Source organism: Puma concolor, chromosome A3, assembly GCF_028749965.1.
Source record: "Puma concolor isolate L17-30 chromosome A3, mPumCon1.1.hap2, whole genome shotgun sequence".
Classification (NCBI taxonomy): domain Eukaryota; kingdom Metazoa; phylum Chordata; class Mammalia; order Carnivora; family Felidae; genus Puma; species Puma concolor.
Genome location: NC_141669.1, coordinates 112384535 through 112403814, shown reverse-complemented (window position 1 = coordinate 112403814; position 19280 = coordinate 112384535). Strand labels below are relative to the sequence as shown.

General features: G+C 54.1%; 1 protein-coding gene across 1 annotated transcript; it reads right to left on the bottom strand.

The window, feature by feature from the left end:
• Positions 1–793: 793 nt before the first annotated feature.
• Positions 794–15181, bottom strand: PDYN (prodynorphin). Its single transcript, XM_025932494.2, has 3 exons — positions 14766–15181; positions 4214–4361; positions 794–2905 (listed from the first exon to the last, which is right to left on the bottom strand). The coding sequence occupies exons 2-3, from the start codon at positions 4340–4342 to the stop codon at positions 2264–2266; spliced, it is 771 nt and encodes a 256-aa protein (XP_025788279.1). The 5' UTR covers positions 4343–4361; positions 14766–15181; the 3' UTR covers positions 794–2263.
• Positions 15182–19280: the final 4099 nt, after the last annotated feature.

The following is a 19280-nucleotide window of genomic DNA, read 5'->3' as shown; positions in this document are numbered from 1 at the left end:
ACACAGAACCTGAAGCAGGCTCCAGGCTCTGAGCTGTCAGCACAGAGCCCAATGTGGGGCTCGAAATCATGAACCATGAGATCGTGACCTGAGCTGAAGTCGGATGCTTAACCAACTGAGCCACCCAGGCGCCCCTCATACTAACCCTCAAGGCCATTTTTTTTTTTTACTGTTTATTTATTTATTTTGAAAGAGAGAGAGAGAGAGAGAGTGATCAGGGGAGGGGCAGAGAGAGAGGGAGACAGAGAATCCCAAGCAGGCTCCAGTGCTGTCAGCACAGAACCGTACCTGGGGCTCAAACCATGAACTGTGAGATCATGACCTGAGCTGAAATCAAGAGTCAGACACTCAACTGACTGAGCTACCTGGGTACCCAGTCCTCAATGCCATTTAATAAACCATGTCATTTTAGTAAAGTACATGATGCCATCCGTTCTCTAGAGAGTTCTTCATCACCAGTACCTTTGTCTTAGGAAAATTTGTCCCTCTTGCCTTGGTAATCTAACACAGGAGACAGTCTCTAGGAGTTAGGTCGGTCTTTTACAGAAGAGGGAACAAAGGCTCAGAGAGGTCCAATAACTTAGCCAACATCACACAGATCTCAAATTTAGGTCTATGACACTCTAAAGTTTGTGCTCTTTCTGTTGTCCTACCCTTAGTGTTCTGACATGAGTGTGTGTGTGTGTGTGTGTGTGTGTGTGTGTGTGTGTGTATTTTTCATTCCCCAGCACTCTTTTCTGCAAATGGTCTTTTCATGCTCTGGGGACTGAGGCGCACGCATACACACTCTGAGTCATTACCAACTTTCTTTTATTTATTGCACCGGAAGAGTAGGAAATAACACAGGCCTACTAAGGAATAAGCAAATTCTAGGTAAATTGCATACGTGGGATTTTTTTTAAAAGCACACAAAGTAACCCTAAAACAATCTATACATTTCGGAACATCATGAGAGAGCTGGGGGTTGCAAGCAAAGAGGTATGTGCTCAGCAGCATCTTAGACAAATTAACTGAACTTGTGACTATTTCCTCTCCTTTCCAGCCCAGCCTCCTGGACCCACAAACCAAACCATAATGCCTGGGGATAAGTGAGCAAAAGCAGCAGAGAGAAAGAGAGAGACTTTGATTGAAACCAAGGAATTAGGAGGTCTCTGCCTCTGATTCATTTGAATCAAGGGAATTCATTTGGCCTCAAGCACTTAATCATTTCATTCCCCTTTCTGGTTTTATTCAGAGACATGAAGAGGAAAGAATCATCCCAGGGGTTGAATACGTCCTTTTTTGTCGCTCTAGCTGTTGCTTCTGGATTTCCTCACCCAGTGCCCATTGCATATGTTTGGCCAGATGGTTAAGACTCTTGGTGGCCAATTCAGCTGCTCAAGAACATGGTTGTGCTTAACCTCGTCGACTTGACTCAGCTTCAGTTCATCCTGGGGTAGGAGTGTGATACCGATCTGTTTAATTAGTTTAATGAGGGCTGAGGGAACTGGTCCACATTTTGAGTTTGTTACACAGAGCAAATTGGTTTGTCTCGCTCTCTCCGTGATCTTTTAAGTATTCAGTAGGAGCACTGCTCTCATAACCATTTTGGAAGGGGTTTTTGCGCCCTTCCTCTCCGGTGAGGAACCGGGTGCTGTCCAGGGTACCAACATGGACGGGAGTCCAGGAACTCGTTTCCTCAAGAGGTGTGTTTCGAATCAATGAGAACACAGAGAGTACAACTAAACAGTTGCCCACTGGAGGACTGAACTCTCCAGTGCAGGCATTCCTGCTCCAATAAAATGCGGTGTTTGAGCATTTTATCTAAAGCATCGGTCTCCGAAGTGGGGAGCACAAGGAGGTCCTTTAAGGTTTGGGATAAAGTGTTAGGATTTCTATTTGTTTGTTTACCTTGTTTTGTTATTTATCTAGAGGAATGAAGAACAAGTCAGTCTGGATTCCTGGGACCGGAGTGGGGGTGGGGGCACATTAATGGGGTGGAGGGATTAATATCAAAAGCCGCTGCTGGCGGTAGTTCAGAGGCCTAGGGTTGGAGCCAAGCACTGAGTCTACTGGACAGGGGAACCTCCATCCTTTCTCCCCGCTGACTCCAGACAAACTCTGCACCCCAGGCAGAAAAGAGGCAGGCTGGGTTTGAATGTTTTGCAGACAGTGCTGAACTGAGCATGGGGATTGGGGGGTACAAGGTAGGATGAATGAGGGTACTCCAATCTGGAAGGGTGTCAGGGGAAGCTCCTGACTCAACTCCACGATGGGGAGGGGTTTACCCATCAAGAATCTCTCCGGAGTAGGCATTGGGATCTTCCTGAGACCGAGTTACCACCTTGAACTGGCGCCTGAGAAAACCCCCGTAGCGCTTCTGATTGTCCCATTTGAGCTTGGGACGGATGCGCCTCAAGAAGCCCCCGTAGCGTTTGTACAGGTCCTCGTGGCCCACCCTATCCCCATCCCGGTCCCCCTCCCCAGCCACCTCTGAGCTTCTCTTAGGGTATTTGCGTAAGAAGCCCCCATAGCGTTTGACTTGCTCCTTGGGGTCCTCCTCATTGGAATCCAGTGCCCTAGCCTCCATGGCATCATCATGCAGCTGGGTGCCCCCCATCAGCTCAGACTCCCCTCCCTCCCCCAACCTGCCAGAGAGACCCCTGAGCTTCTCCGCCAGGCTCCTGCTCAGAGCATTCTCCTCTGTTGGGGTGTGGAGAAGAAATCTGTTTTCCTCCAGCTCCTTCGTGAAGGGCCCAGAGCGCTTGGCCAGCTCACTATAAGGCCCCTCCAAAGCGGACTTGGCCTCCAAATCTTCTCTGCCATTGAGCCCGAAGGTGAAGGGGGTGAAAATAGACAGAAGGCCTTGGCATCTCTCCCATTCCTCGGCAGGCAGCAGCGCGGCCTGGCATTCCAGGGAACAAATCTGCAAATCCCCAAAAAACCACAGTGGTAACGTCGCCCCCATCCAACTGTCAAGCCACATGCACCCCCCCCTTGCCCCAGACAGTCCCTTGTCCAATGTCTGAGACAATCGAAAGTAGCTGCCTTTCCTAAACTTCAGGCTTCCCACTTTAATCCCTCCCCCTCCCCAGGTGCACTGAGGTAGGTGACCCTGCATCTGAGTGGAAGAGGAGACGTGGAGAGGTGAGACAGCTTTCCCAAGGACACGTGGCTTGCAAATGGCGATGCCAACATCGGAAGTAAGTTCTTCCCAGAACATCGTGTGGTGCTCACACATCCTCCTCAACTTCTCACTCCAGAGGGAGCACTTGCCTCTCCCACCCTTTCCTCAGTGTGAAGGATGCTCTTAACACTTTCTAGAGAGGCACCAAAGCAATGCGGGATGGTAGAAAAAACACACTGAGAAGTTTGGGGGCTCATCAAACCTGGGGGGACAATCGTATCCATTTCATAGGAGTGCTGGGGGGCTTCAAATGTGATCGCGATGGTGATCATGAGGACGATGATGACAACACCGGACGATTCTGGAACCTGGACCCAGTAAGCCTAAATGTCACAGCTCCTCACGCTTAACCACTGTGCCCTGCTGCGGTCCTGTGTGGGCAGCACCTCGCGCACCGCGTGCATCTCTGTGAAGAGCTGCTAGAATCGTGTGTTTGACGCTTTGCGTCACTGTCTCACAGAATCGCCCCATTTTGCGGATGAGGAAGCTAAAGCTCAAAGAGGGAGTTTCCAGAGTCACGGAATGAGAACGTGGCAGAACCAAAGCCTGTGCTCCGTCCATCGCACCTTTGGGACCTTGACTCTAACCTGGCTGCCATCGAGGGAGAGACACATGGGGGGCGTCTGATTCAAAGCAAAGCCAATAAGGATGGGCCAAGAGATGCTAAGACCCAGGAGAGGGGCTGAGGCTTGGATCCTGTCCACCAGTGGCTGGGGAAGGCGCTCCTTCCATAGGAGTGGCTAGATTTGGACGTGCCCGTCAGCCCAGCCCTGAAAAGTTACCATCAGGCTGCAAACTCCCAGAACCAGCACTTCCTCGATAATGACACTCCCTGGAAACCTGAGTGTCAGTCCCAGACCTGAGCGAGCCAGGGGGTGGTGAGGTCTGAGGTGGGGATGGAGTTCAGGTGCCCAGGCTGACCACAGGGCAGGACGCATCCCGCACAGGTAGGACAAGTCTACAGGACAGACACACAGCCACCCAAACTCCGCACGCAGACGGTCCCTTCCACACGCAGGTGTAGGACCTAGGCACCCTGAAACCTACCAGGGGGTTGACGGGTTTGGACCCATCCTGGGTCTTCACAGCACACAGGGAGCACTGGGACAGGCAGTCCGCTGTGGCATAGGGGAGCACGAGGAGGCAGGCAGCCAGCACGAGCCCCTGCCACGCCATCCCGTCTCAGCTCTTCCTGCTGCGGGGGGAGAAAGAGAAGAAAATGGAGCCGTGAGTGCCTCCTCGGCGTCCGTGTCCCTGAGCCATCTCGCCAAGCCCTGCGGCCGACCCTGCAAGGCAAACAGTCTCGTTCCCATTTCACTGTCAGGAAAATAGAGGCCTCAGGAGGCACCGTGGGTGCCCCAGGCCAAGGGTCAAGGACGGGGATTAATGTACTGAGTACCTGCTGAGTAGCTTTCCTACAGATGCGCGTTCAATCTGCCCAATGGCTCCTGAGGCGGGTTGTGCTGTTTTCATCAGACAGATGGGGAAGTTGAGGCTCAGGAAGGCGAGGGACCTGCCCGCACAGCTAGGCAGTGGACAAGCTGGGACTTGACCTGGGTCTGTGGGCCTTCAAAACCCACTTTGCCCACCCACGAAGCCAGAAGTCACCTGGTATCTGCTCTCCTGGATTCCCTGAGGCTCCATCACCTGCCTTTGTCCCCAACTCTTCAGCGCGTCCCCAGGCCAGTCCTTTCTGCCTTGAAAGGTCCCTGAAATTTGCCTTTTCCCCCCCAGTACCTCTTCTTACCTTGGCCATAGCTCCACCTTCTCCACGCTGGCCTTCTGGCCTCTAGTTCCTTCTTGGATCCCTCCTGCCCACCCCGAAATGAACTACACAGCGTGACAATTAAGCAATCAGATGTGTCACCCTAGGTCAGGCCTGGCCCTTTTCCTAAATGACAGGAACACCCTCAATCCCATCCCTACACCGTAACCACATCCAGCTACTTGCCATTCCTCTAATCAATGTTTCAGGCCCTGTCCCACCTCTGGGCCTTTGCATATGCTGTTCCCTCTACTGGAAAACCCTTCCTCTCCTCTTCTGTTACCTGCCATTTAGGCCCTATATTAGATATCGCTTCCTCCGGGCAGCTTTTCCAGATCTCCGAGGCCCAATGGGATATTCCTGCTTTGTATTCACCCCTGCATCAAAATATCCCATATTTGGTAATTATCTATGTGTCTCTTCAGACTTTGGCTCCGCGAAGGCAGGAGCGGTGTCCTGTTTCCGTCTCTGGGTTCCTCAAATATGCCACGTTGCTCCTGCCTCAGGGTCTTTGCACTTCCTGTCCCTCCCTCTGCAATACGCTTCGCCCAGATCTAAACAAGGCTCGCTCCTCCTTGTGATCAAATGAACGAAATGTCAAATCGCCAGGGAGGCATTTGCGGACTCCTGTGTTTAATGTGGCTTCCCGGGCCGCTCTCACATCACCCTGCTTTGTTGGCATCGGGGCGTTCACCATCTCCTACTGCCCTATCGATTAGGTGTTTGTTCCCTGTCGGCGATCCTCGTCTCCCCCACTGGAGCGTTAGCTCCTTACAGGCACGGGCGCTACCTGTCACAGTCCCTGCCGTATCCTAGCACCGGGACCCTGACCCGCCCATAGCAGGCACTCGCTAGGCATACGAATTCAGTCGGTTCCTTCCTCTCCTAATTAACTCCTTAGAAACCAAATATCAAGACTCAGAGCCATTCAAATGGGGGCACAGTACCGTTCTCCCAGCTGGAAATGGGGAGATCCCCTGAGACACCCCACTCCGGGCAGGAGGCTCCAGGCTCTTCCCAGCCTGGTCTTTATAGTCTGACGCCTGTCACTCTGTTCACAGGGATGCTGTCCTCCCTCTCTCCCTCCTCCAAGTCTCCCAAGCCTGCAAACGACCCTGTTTGCTCAGGGGATTTAGAGGGTATTTCCCCCACGGTCCCAGAGCCCCGTGTTACAGCCCAGAGCTGAGTCTCCCCCTCAGGGCACACAGGAGGTCCCCCCACCCCTCCTCAAGCCCGTCATCCTATCTACTCCTTCCCAGTGAGGTGGGCACTTCCGGTCCAGGGAATCACCCAAGACCTGTGGCCAACAGTGAAGGTGCAAGGCTGTTCTGCTTGACTCCCCACTCCTGTGCCCTTCATGACTACAATTTCGAGAACAACTTTAACTCGTTACCGTGGGTACCTCCCTGAGACCCAGAGGACCCAACGCACAGGACCTTTGAACTTGCATGTTGTTTTCAGTCCACCCACCAACTGTGAGAGGCGGGTATCATCATCCCCACTTTATAGACGAGAAAACTGGTGCTCAGAGAGGCTTGGTAGATCTCCTGAGGTCACACAGCGACTGAAGGTGAGAACCGTCCTGAGGCTGAACAAGGTTTGCTCCCCTAAGCCAGAAAGCTCAGAGAAGAAAGCCCAGGAAAGTGGACCTGGGTCCTTCCCGCCTCTCCCGCCCACCCTCCGTGTTCTCTCACATTCTACCGGCTGCTGAGTGGATTGGGTTCCAGGAGAGCGAGCTGTGCCTTTTATGTGCAGATGCGAAGCAGGCAGCTCGTGTTTTCTCTGGTATCAGCGGTGGCCAGTGGCGGAGCTGGCCTGTGACGAGATCAGCAGCGAATTGCCTGCGGGGGAGGAGACCATCCAGCACATTCTTAACTCTTGGCCAGAGGCTTCGCACACAGCTTGGCTGCCAAGGTAGGAGGCCCTATTTGAGATCCTTTTTGTCCCAGGCAGAGGTAGAGTCGGCAACCTTGCCTCTCATCCACTAACTAGATATTTAATAGTAATTCTAGCTGATCAGATGGTTGTTACGTACTCAGGATGCTCCAAGCAATTCTTGTGAATTCTAAAAAACTCCTTTCTACTCACAGCGACTGTCTGGGGCGGGTACAGTTTTGCCCTCTTCACGGATAAGGAAACTGAGTTGAGAACCCTGCCAAGATTCTAGAGCTAGTAAGAGGGAAAGCTGGGATTTGTATCCAGGGGGTCTGGCTCGAACCACTTGCAATTCTCAAATGAGTGCCCCATGGGCCCCACCTTCCAAGCTTCCCCCAAGGGGTTCCCTCTGCCTGGAACCCCTGTCTGGCCCCACCCGTCTACTCCCATCTCCCTCTGACCGGATAACTCTTATTCGTCAAAATTCAACCTCAGTTGCCTCTTCCAGGAAGGCTGTCTGGATTGGGTCCCTCCTGTGAACTCCCACAGTCACCTATGCTGGCTCTATCAAATAATGGCTGCTCACTTTCTGAGTTTCCTACCCGGAGGGCACGTTATCTCTGTAGATAAAGGTCCCTGCAGTGAGGGTGTGTGGTGCATTGGAGGATGATAAGGACGCCCGGGTGGACGAGGAGGCATAAGGCAAGAAGGAGGCCATGGAGTGAGTCTGCAATTGTCTGAAACCAATGAGGCCAATAGATATTCAGCAAAGGGTAATGAAACAAGGGAGCCAGGAGAAGGGAGGGAAGAGGAAGTAAGAGAAAACCTCACATAGGAAGAGGGAAGGAGGGAGAGCAAAAGGAGGGAGACAGTGCAAAATGGTCCAGAGAGAGACGGAGAGGGAGATAGAGAGACGTAGGGAGAGAGACTAACACTACAGACAGACATGAGACACAAAAAGAGGGAGATCCCGGACAGAAGGAGACAGAAGGAAACAGGTCACAGGTTGAACATTAAGGACATTATTCTGAAGCTTTGAATTTTTCCCTCACTTGCTCAAAGCAATGATCTGAGGAGGGGCTCCTTGACCAAGGGAAGGGCATGGCCTAGGAGGCCTTGGCTTCCGAGAAAACCTAAATCACCCCAGGCCCCCACACTCCACCATTAGAGCCATGGCTCTGTGGCTGCAGAGGGTCTCCCAGGAAGAAATTGGAGAGAGAATTTGATGGCATGGAAGATAGAACAGAGGGCTACCCAGGAAGGGTCAGAGCAGGGAAGGAGGTCAGGCAGGGTGGGGCAGGGCTGAGACCTCTGGCGTCCTCCTACCCAGCCAGCAACCCTAACCCTAACCCCTAACCAACCCTAACCCAAGCCCTGTAAACGTCCAGACACTTCAGAGTGACTGCCTGTAGGACAAACTCAGTAAAATGGGCACTGGGTATTTTGACTTTGCACCAGGATTTTCTTTTCTTTTTTCTTTTCTTTTCTTTTCTTTTCTTTTCTTTTCTTTTCTTTTCTTTTCTTTTCTTTTTTTAAACTCTCTTGCCAACATTTTTAAATTGGGAAATTTTTACACTTCAAAGTCGTAATTTCCACCTTACCTTAAAAAATCAGAAGTCCTGGAGACATCGGGCCTGCATTACAGTATGGCAACAGTCGCCCCAAGGGACACATGCAGCCTGGTCGCCACTGTCCCCACCCAGCAGCTTCCCTTATCTCCACTGCTGAGCAGAGCTGGATAGTTGAGTCTGCCGGCCCTGAACTGCCTTCTCTTAACAACCACGAGAGGCAGCCTGGGGCCAGACGGGTGCAGCTGGAGAGAAAAGAGGAAGGCGTCTCCAATTCCTTCCTGGCCCCGAAGCGGGGTCACCGAGTGCTTAGTTTATGTGGATTCAAATCCCGGCCTGCCACTTACCACCAGATGGGGGAACTTACTTGAAGTTGCTGGGTCTCCGTTTCCTCAGCCCCATCATGGGGCTAACGATAATGCTTTAGGGGGTGGGAGGAATCGAATAAGAGATCACGCACAGGGCACCTGGGGGGGGGGGTACCTGGCACACAGTGATATTATGATGGGCTTCATAGCAGAGCCTGGGGCCCCGTTCGACTCTTGGGCTACAGGAGGCGCGAAAAGAAGACGGCAAAAAGTCCTGGAACGCAGTTGAAATTCCAAAAAAAAAAAAGTTGGTGAACGAATCAACTGCCATATGGAGGACCTACTGTGTGCCAAGCAGGGCTGAGTGCTCCTTGTTCCTGGTAACACCAGTCCAATAACAGTGCCACCACATCTCAAGAGCCTACTAGGTGCCAGGCTGTGTGTTACCGTTAGACACGTGATTCTAATCGTCACCACAGCCGGGGAGGGGGTGGCGCACGGTGAGTGTCTCTGCACCCTTTGTACAGAGGAGGAGACCAAGGCTGGGGGGAGGAGAGGTTGGCCACCGTTCGCTTGGCCTGTAAGTGGGAGTCAGGCTTCTGTCCAGATCTCTCGGGGTTAAAAGGCGACTCTAATAAAGACACATCAGCCCTGCGGATTTTCTTGAGGAATCTGATGTCCTTCCTTATCGTTGGCTAAACAAAGGATCGCGTCACATCAGATGGGTCCTGAGGAAGCGCATTTCACCTTTGCTCTGGGGCTGTGCTTGAAGTCATGCATCAGATTAGTAGCCCTGCCTGCGAGTCAGGCCTGATCCGGAAGGAGCTGAGGAGAAAAAGATATGCTCCTGGGGTAAGACAAGGCAGCGAGCCCGCTTGGTGAGCCGGGGGTGAGTATCAGGTGCATAGACGTCAGTGGAGAGCGTGCATGGCCCAGGGGGAAGGAGGGGCCTCCTTCACGGACTGGGTGGGCCGGGGGTGGGGTGGGGGGGCGCGGGGTCCTCACAGCCCTCCCAAGGAAAAACCCTCTTCCCTTGCAGGTCTATAAAACATTTCCTCAGCCACTGCCTCGTGGGCTTTGTGACAGCCCAGTGAGGGACGCAGGGGCCAGTGGGGAGGAGCAGTGATTCTCCCCCGGCAGACAAGGAAATTTTGGACCCACCAGCCTCCACAATCCCATGATCCAATTCCTTCTACTAAATCTCTTTCTCAATACGTACACATCCCGCTTCTCTGGAGAACCCCGAGAACGAACACAGCCCCCACCCCAACTGCTCACCGTGGTCCACGGCTGCTTTCGTGCTACAAAGCACAGCGGACTGTTGAAACGGGGACCGCACAGCCCAGAGGCCAAAAACATATACTAGTTGGTCTTTTACAGACAAGCCGTGCTGACCCCTGCTTTCATCAATTACATAACCATTTTCTAATTCGGATTATTCTCGTCATCTGGAAGCTGACTTTCCTGGGAAAAATCAGAGAGGGATCGCTCTCCTCCCCGAGCCTGGGCTTCTCACTTCTGGTCTATAAATGGGCCGTGTCACCCCCTGTCCCTCAGGAGGGCTGCCCAGAGGGCATCACTTAAAGGGCCAGCACGCTGTAGTCCCCTTTCCTACCCAGGGCCCAGAGTTCTTGAAAGGGAAGGGACTGCCTGCCCGCCCTCTCATCTCCTCTTGGCAATATTTCTATATTGTAGTCAGAGGGCTCAGAGGAGCAGCAAGCATTAAAAAGCCAGCATGGAATAATAATGGCTTGATTTAACATTGCAATTATCTCTCCCAGCACTTTATTGCATATGATTATCCCTATTTGATAGAAGAGGAAATGGGAAAAGGTAGGAATGAAGTCACTTGTTTAAGGTCACATCATGAGTCAGGAGGGAAGTGGAGACAGAGCTGGGGCCTCCCACACCCGGGCCGTGACTCGCACTGACTCGCATTGAGGCTTTCAATGACCCTCCCACAGCCCACTGCACTGCCTCCCTGTGCCGGGCCCCTGGCCTCCCCTGGCCTCTAGCGGTACAGGTGCTACTGTTACAGGCTCGGGTTCCGGGTGGGGAGAGCGAGGAGGACCAAGTGACAAAGCGCCCCAGGATCCCGAGCACCTGCGTGGCGTAGCTGGGATTCTCTGAGCCCATAGCATCCCTGGTGAAGGCACCACTACGGGACCCGGCTCCCTGCTATGCACGTCAGTTCCGTGACTGCACGTTCACCCTCAGGAGACTCCAGTAGGCTTGGCACGATCAGCTCCATTTTCCAGATGGGCACACAGAGTCTCAGAGAGGCAAGATCACCAGGTCAGGGCCGAGAGGCAAGGACATAGAAGAAGCAGGTTTAAAAAGTCAGCCTGCAGCTCGTCCTACAAACCGTTCCCGAGGTACGGGGTCACGTTAAGTGTCCATCAGACCCTCCCACGGAGCCCCCACATTCCTGAAGATGAGACAGTCTTCTGGAGTGTTAGCCCACCCCAAACCACAAAGTTCACCTTTGTGGGTCCCCAGGGGCTGGCAAGGGGAGACCCTGAGAAGTGAGGGCCGCTGTCCCCGTGAGGCTTTTAAGGTCATTAACAAGGGATGGATTATCACCTGGCTGGCGGTGAGGGGCTCGGATTCCGGAGGGAAAGTGAACCCACCGTGGAGTCCAGCAAGACTCAAAGTGCAGAGCCTCTCTTGGGCCATTTGCGGTTCAGGGACCAGAGAGAAGCACGAACCTGCACTCAGGGGTCATGGTGGGATTATTAACCTCGTTTATAAAAGAATGATTTTTTTTTTACATGTGTTTTAAGCTTTTGTTTATTTATTTTGAGAGAGAGAGAGAGAGCATGAGCAGGGGAGGGGTAGAGAGAGAGGGGGAGGGAGAGAGAGGATCCCAAGCAGGCTCCACGATGGCAGTCAGTGCAGAGCTAGACTCGGCGCTCGAACTCACGAACCGTGAGATCGTGACCTGAGCGGAAATCCAGAGTCAGACACGCGACTGACTGAGCCACCCAGGCGCCCCTTAGAAGAACGATTTTTAAGAGCAGGAGTCACATGAAACCCTCACCCTTTGTTATTTGACGCAATGAAGGGATGGGGAGAAAGGCCAAGGAAGATGGGCCAGGGAGGGGTGGAGATGAAGAGATGAAGAAAGAAAGAGAGACAGAAAGACAGAGACAGAGAGGGAGACAGAGACAGACATGCACATAGAGAGACACGCGTGTGCCCATAGGAGTGGCAGAGACTCTTGCACACACAGAGAAATTGATAAAGACACCAGAGAAGCAGAGAGATGATGGAAACCCTACAGAGCTGGAAGAGGTGCTGGGAACCAGAGGGAGAAGGGACAAGAAGGAGCAGAGGAGGGGAGAAAGGAGAAGGAAGGAAGGAAGAAGGGACAGAGAGACTTGGATTCGGGGCCTTGACCTACCGTGTGAGTCACAAATATCAATCCCTCCTCCTGTCAGTGGACCAGAGACCCAGCCACGTAGTAACTGCTCAGTAAACCCTTCTCGGCTTAAACTGAACTGTCCAGTAACAGGTCAAAGAGCCAAAGGACGGTGGACAAACACGATGAATGTGCCTGCCGCACGCAGCCTCCCACTCAGGCCGGTGGGACAGCCAGATGGCCTCAGGGAGAAGCCTCCAGAACGTTCCTGTGCCTCGTGGACCGGGCTCTTTACCCTTCTGCCAGGAGCACGAGTCTGGACCTGGGCTGGGGAAGATTAATGAGGCCCGACATCAAAGGACCCGGGACACCTCTCTGTCTCCAGGGCCTGATCCTGGGCTTACTGGGTGTCCCCAGAAATATTTACTGCCTGCCCTCAATGGCCGGGCTCAGCCGGCCGCCCAGCCTCGGTGAGATCCTTTTAGCCCTTTGTCAGACGCAGCGAGATGGGCCGAGATGAGTGAAAATGGTGAGAGAAGTCAGCTAGTTGCCTGTGCTTTCTCAGACACGCGTTGAAATCAAACCACCGACTATTGATCCTGCTTAGAATGATGGAAGACATCTAATAAATACAACAATTGTGCAAGAATGGCCCAAGGAGGTAGGCAGTGGGAAGGGGGGCCCGGGAAGATTGATGGGGAAAAGACTTCATGATCCCGAGGCGACGGACGAAGAGATGGTCTTCTGTTGGTGTGGAGATTATGGGGTGGGGAGGGGAAGAGAGTGCCAGCCCCACAAACTGAAATAACCAGACGTTAGGCATCCTTCTCGGACATAGCACACGGCTCCATGGAGTGGATGATGAAGGATATTATAACACATTGCCAGGGTGGACAGGGAGAACGTGAGCAGTCAACGCTAGCATTTATTGAGTACCTACTGAATGCCAGCATCCTTTGGGAGTCTCACAATAACCTTAGGAGGCCAACAGTACTGTCCTTACTGTGGAGATGAGGAAATGAACACTCAGCTATCGTCCCCAAATCACACAGCAAATGACGGATGGGCTCTGGGATTTGAACCCAGATCTGTGGGACACTCATTTAGATAATACATGGAACGTTCGTGGCTCCCGGGAGTTATCTCAAGACCCTAACCCCTTTCCATTTGCTTTATGGCGATTGCAAATTTCTCAAACAGCCCCGGAGCCAGTCCCTGTGCCCGCTCTTGCTAAAGCATGCTGGGTTCCCGAGGAAGCACTGCGACATCCCCGACATCCCCGCTCCCAGCTGGCAGCTGAGACAAGGATCTGCCTGCCCCCCATCACACCTCTAGCTCATTTGGGGCAAAGCAGTGGGCTTGAGAGCCCGGCAGCAAACGCAAACCTCCCCCAGGGCAGCTCAGCTCCCCCCCCTGGGCTGCTGCAACAGCTCCCCCACGCACATCTGAAAGCCTGGAGATAAATGACCTGCAAAAATAGAACAAAAGGCAAGGTGGGGTGGGATAGAGGGGAGAAAGAAAGGGGAGAAGAGAGGGAAGAGGTAGCTGTGGGAGGGGGAGGCAGGGGGTTGGGGGGGCGGGGCGAAGAGGACTGACATTCTGAAATTTGCAACGGATCTTGCCTGGAATGCCTGTCAAAGGAGAAAGACTTGTATATTTTACCAAATGAAGATCTGCAGTCTGTGGGAAGGGAACTGAAATCAGATCCAATAACCTGAAGAGCATGTTTCCCCTGGGAAGGTTGGAGACTTAATTAAGGAATGTTTGTAAAGCTTGGAGAGATTCTAGATAAAAGACACCCGGGGAAAAAGTACAAGGTCGCAGAATTTACTATTCAACCTTTATGTCGTCACTGGGCTTTTTTTTTTTTTTTCCTCCTTTTTTCTTTCCTCCGAAACTCATCAGCCTGTTTTGCTGGAGTCAAACTTTGGGATTCTGTAATACTTTCTTTGAACATGGATATCTTTACCAGGGAGCAAATGGCGTTGCCATCTGAGCTTTCCTCCCTGCCCGACTTCCCTGCTGTAATTTACATGAAAGCAACAAGTCCTTTCGAAGTAAAACCCACAAGAAAAATCCTGCTCAGCCTGAGTCTCCTGGCATGCTGTCACTCTCTTTCCCCATTTCCTCCCAACGAAATAAGCCCCAACTTCATTTCTGCGTGAAATCACGCCCAAGGAAACACTCAAGCCGGCACCCTGTCAGCAATTAAACACGATCCAAAAAAGAATGAAAATGCTGAACTTGGTTGTACACTGATGTACATTATACTTGGTAAATGCCAGAGCCCTGAATCTCATTAACGTCCCCCAGACCTTGTTCTCTACGTCCGGTGAGAATCACTGACCTTTAAAACCGCCCCGAGTGGCTAAACTCACTTCTTCCACCCAGGGCCTCCCGTCCTCACCTGGGTACCATGCGTGCAGACTGCTGGGGAAGAAGACGACCTTGGAGCTGAAACCGAGGGGTGGTCCTCTTGGGAGAGGAGTACCCACCTGTGCAAGCCGGGGCTGTACCGAGAGGGAAATTCCAAAGAACCGTCTGTCTCCCGCTAATTGATCTGGTGTTTGTAAACTAGCCTCGTAACTGTAACCATATTTGCCAGATTATCAGACCCAGAGCTGAAATCCCCCAGCCCAAGCTCCTGCAGCCCCCAGATCCGGAGGACCGGGAAAAACAAATACAATCAAAAGAGAGGTTCCATTCCCCCTGTGGATATTACCTGTGTTCTTCTTCGTTCCTGGGCAGCTTCTGGCCGAGCAGGTCGGACGGAGGGTGGTGGCAGGTGGCTCAGGGGTCTCCCTGACTCTGGCTGGGAAGGAGGTGCCAAAGAGGCGGCTGTGAGCACCACCAAAGCCCCTCAGAATGGCAGTTCTGGTGCCTCGCCCCCCCTTTTATGGACTAGAGCCTCCTCCTGTCGCTCAGCCCTTGCTCAGCACAGGCTGCTGGGAGCCAATGGGGAAGTAGCTCAGAGCAGTCAGAGGCGCAGACCCCAGGGCCCTTCAACTCGAACTCCCTGGGCCCGACACAATAGGCTTCTCTTCGTGACAGGGGATGTGGAGGAGGAAGCAGCCGTGCAGGGAGGGGGCTGGATCCTGGGTGTAGTGCTGTTTGTCACTTGAAATCCGGCCACTTCAGTCTTTGATGCGTTTCCAGGAGAGTGTCACGGAAAAAAAAAAAAAGAGAGAGAGAGAGAGAGAGGTAGGAAGGACAGAGACAGAAAGAGTTGGGAAAAGAGAGTCCCAGAGAGTCAGAGACAGGCAGGCAGAGAGATACAGAGACAGATGGAGACACAGAAAGAGATAGAGTCGGACAGATATGGAGACAGAGAGAGGGAATCAGACAGATATGGAGACAGATGGGGACAGAGAGAGAATTGGAGAAGCAGGGAAACAGGATTCAGAGAGAATCAGAAAGAGAAAGAGTGTCAGCAGACAGGTCGGGCGTGATACAGACAAAGCAGGGGAGGAAAGAGTCAGAAAATCGGAGAGACACAGCGTGTCAGAGACCGGGGCTACCCAGAGACACCGGGGGAAACGGAGGGAGAGCCAGAGGAAGAGAGATGAGGAAACCAGGACGGAGGACAGGCTCAGGCCCCACAGCCATCTGGAGACAACAGAAGAGGCAGGGTCCCCAGACAGGGCAAGGGCCCAGGAGGGGAAGGTGGACGGAGCCGGCTGCCATGCGTCGCCCTGCGCTGAGCGCCCGGGCACCTCCGTGTGCTGCCGGTCACGCGTGTGCTGGAACGTTGTGTGTGCCCTTGCCTGCACCCGCAGTCGACACGGGTGCGGGCCTGGGCCGGCGCCAGCCGCCAGCAGCCCTGGCAGGAGCTCAGCCCCTTCCCCGGCAGCCAGGAGCCACAGTTTACTTTCCTCCGATAGCAACACAAAATGAAGATCACGAAATCCCCCTCAAAATATGGGCTGCGATGTGCCTTTGCCTGCACTCCGGGTGGGGGGCATCCCCACCTCATGTGAGCCCTCGGCCCGTGCCAGCAGCAGCTTGAAGGCTGCACCCTCGTGGCTACGAATACCTTCCAGAACATGGGGGGGGGGGAGGGGGAGGGTGGCCGGGAGAGGGGCGGGGACTGAGTTTGGAGGAGAACATGTTCTCTCCTCAGTCAACAGCAGACACGGAGTTTATGGTGGGAGGCACAATTGTCGCAGAAATCTGGTGGGGACTGCCCGCGCCCCGGGCGCTGATGCTGTACCAGGCCGTCAGCCAAAGTTGTCCTCACCACCTGGCCAGGTAGCGAATATGATTCCCGTCTTGCGGGTGAGGAAAGACAGGTCCCAGAGCTGAGGAACGTACCCAAAGACGTAAAGCAGGTTAAGTCACCCAGCTACCGGGAGGGTCCAGATGCGGGCTTGTCGGACCCCAGAGTCCCCTGCTCCCCCCCAACTCAGCCCTCCTGGGAGAGAAGACTTGCATCTGCCCACCTGGAGGGGTGGGGGTCCAGGGCTGCCTTTCTCGGGGACTGTCTCTCCACCCTTACAACGTAAGACAGGGCTGCGCCTGGGAGTATTGAGGACGTGGGTTTGATCCCCAGCTCTGCCAGCTCAACCAGCGGAGAGAACTGAGACAACTTTCCACCTTCAGCTTCAGTTTGCTTATCCGTAAAATGGGGACATAACTGTAACGAACTCATCGGGCTCCGGGGAGGGGGGAGATGAGACAGAGGATGTGGGCAACATCACCTAACGCAGCAGACACTTAATGAGTCCTCCACCACCATCTGTCCTTGTGACTGATCACGTGGTTCCCGCTCTGCCGCACCCACGTTCCCTGGGGCGCTGTCCTCTCCCTGCGCCTGATTCATTTCAAGGAGGAAGATGGCAGGAGCCCTTTGCCGGGCACCTGCTATGTTCCACGCGCTTCCTCGTGTGGCGTCGTATCCTCACAACGAGCAGACGTGTGGCACGGATATCGCGATGCATCCTCAAACCGATAAGGCCGCTGGAGTTCGGGGACAACCCGGCCACACAGGGAGGGAGGAGGAGTTGAGCCCACTGCCTCGCGCCCCAGAGCTGAGCCCCCGCACACGCCCCTCCAGCCTCAAGCTGAGGTCTACCTCCTCCCTTCCGGAGAGGGCTCTTCAGGATCCGAATTTGCCTTTCTTCTCCTCCTTGTCCCTTTTCCCAGGCAGCATGTGGGATCCCACAAGCAGGTGCAAAGGACTTCAGGTGCCAGTGTGGAAGCCCCCGTCCCCAGCGTCTGATGGCCGTGGCCCAGGCTCTGTGAGCGTTTGGCCGCACCTCAGGCTGGCTTCTGCCTGGGGACCCAGAGGACTGGGTGGAGTCTGCTCACTGCCACCCTGGGAATCTGGGAGCCTGGAGCTGCAGCTACGTCCTCATCTGCAAGGCCAAATCCATACCCGGTCGTCCCCCCCACCCCTACCTCTAGAAGCTCTTGGTAAAAACCTTGGCATAGAGAAAGGCTCTCCGATATGGGGTACAACGGCTCCCATTCCTGGAGGCCAGCGGGCACCGGACGAGAGGAGTAGGTGACTCTCTTGACCATTGCTGATCCTCGAGAGGAGTAAGGGCAGCCAGGGTAGAGACCCTGCGAGAACCCCGCTTTATGCCATCGGTGTTTAGCATCTTTCACTCCTGGAGCCTCTTGTCAGCCCCAGAAACAAATGGTTTTGTTCATTTGCCTGGCCTTTCCTTCTGGAGCATCCTTTACGCACACATGCAGGATGAGGCCAGGAACAGCTTTCTCCCTCGGTTCTAGAGAAGCTTGTCGTAAAGCTCAGCCCTCTCCCCGGCTCAGTGGTGCTCAGGGTCACGTCAGGGTCACGGGCAGCAGCGGGTGGGACAGGAAACCCATGGAATCGGTTACCTGGAACCCCGATGCTCCTCCTTATTCACTGCGTGGCGGTTGTTGGGTCCCTCGCCCCCCTGGGCTCCTGAGTCATCTGAAGACAGGCAGACTAGCTCCATGCAGGTGTCGGGACTCATTCCAAAGCCCCGCCATGTTCCTCCCCGCGTGACGAGGCTCCAACTCAGATCTCGAAGTGGGCCAAGAGCAAACACCGAAGGGAAGGCAATATTTGAAACAACCAGCCCTTGAATCATCCTGTTAGGTAGGAACAAGGAAGAACTTGGCAGAGGGCGGAAAAGTGAACAAATAAAGCCAGCATTTCTTAAGGCCTCCCTCCACGCCAGGCCCTGTTGGAAACCATTCAGTTATTAACACGCTTGATTTTCCCAACAAGCCTGCAATTGGATGCAATTCCTACCCCCGCTTTACAGGTAAGGAGCAGAGGCTGGGAGAAGGTTAAGTCACTGGCAGGGAGAAAAAGGGCTGGGCCCAGCCTGAAACCAGGCCGGCGGGTCCCAGGTTTGGGCCCCAAGCACGAGTCGTACGGTCTCCCAGCTTCTCTCCGCCCCGGCTCTGTCTCATCTCAAAGCTCTGTGTGTTTTCTCTCTTCCCCTGTTGCGCCGGGAACGTAGGAGCCGCTGACACGGATCCGTCCGGAGCGTTTGGGTGGAATGCGGTCCCCGTCTCCAGCTGGCTTCTGATCTCCTGGATCACTGTCATGCTGCAGTGAATTGCGGGCGTGGTGACCATGGCTGCGTGTGGCTGCCACGGGAACAGAGACCGGAAAGTCAGCAGCTGTGCTTGAAGGGTCCCAGTACTCCATCTCTGTCTGTCTCTCACTCTCTCCCTCTGCCTCCCTCTCCTACTCTCATATTGAAATGTCACAGTGTGCCATTCTGTGCTTGGCCCTGGGAGTGAAATGTGCCACACCTAACTTTGTCTCTTGCGCTCATGGTCCAGGTTGGGGGGGCGACGCAGGGACAGGCAGTGCCCAGCAGCATGACGCGTTCCGGGCTGGGAGGAGACCTGAAATTCCGTGGGAACACAGAAGAGGGGCTCCCAACCCAGCCAGGGGTGGGGTGGGGGGAGGAGGGGAGTCACGGAAGATTTCCTGGAGGATGGGGGGAGAGCTAAGCGAGAACTCATCACAAGTGGGAGCTGTCCAGGCAGAGGGGAGGAGAGGACATCCAGGCAGAGAGAATGGCCCAGGCAAAGGCCGAGAGGCAAGGAGAGTTGAGGACGGTGCCATCCTGGAGAGGACTCCTGCTTGACTCCCCTCTTTCTCTCGCCCCACATCCCACCCATCAGAGGCCTTCACTGCCCAAGGCTCTGTCGCCCTGGCCTGGCCCCCCCCAACTTGTCCCCCTGGGTCCTGCTTCCACTCTCGCCCCCACCTATTACCGGCTCCTCTGCA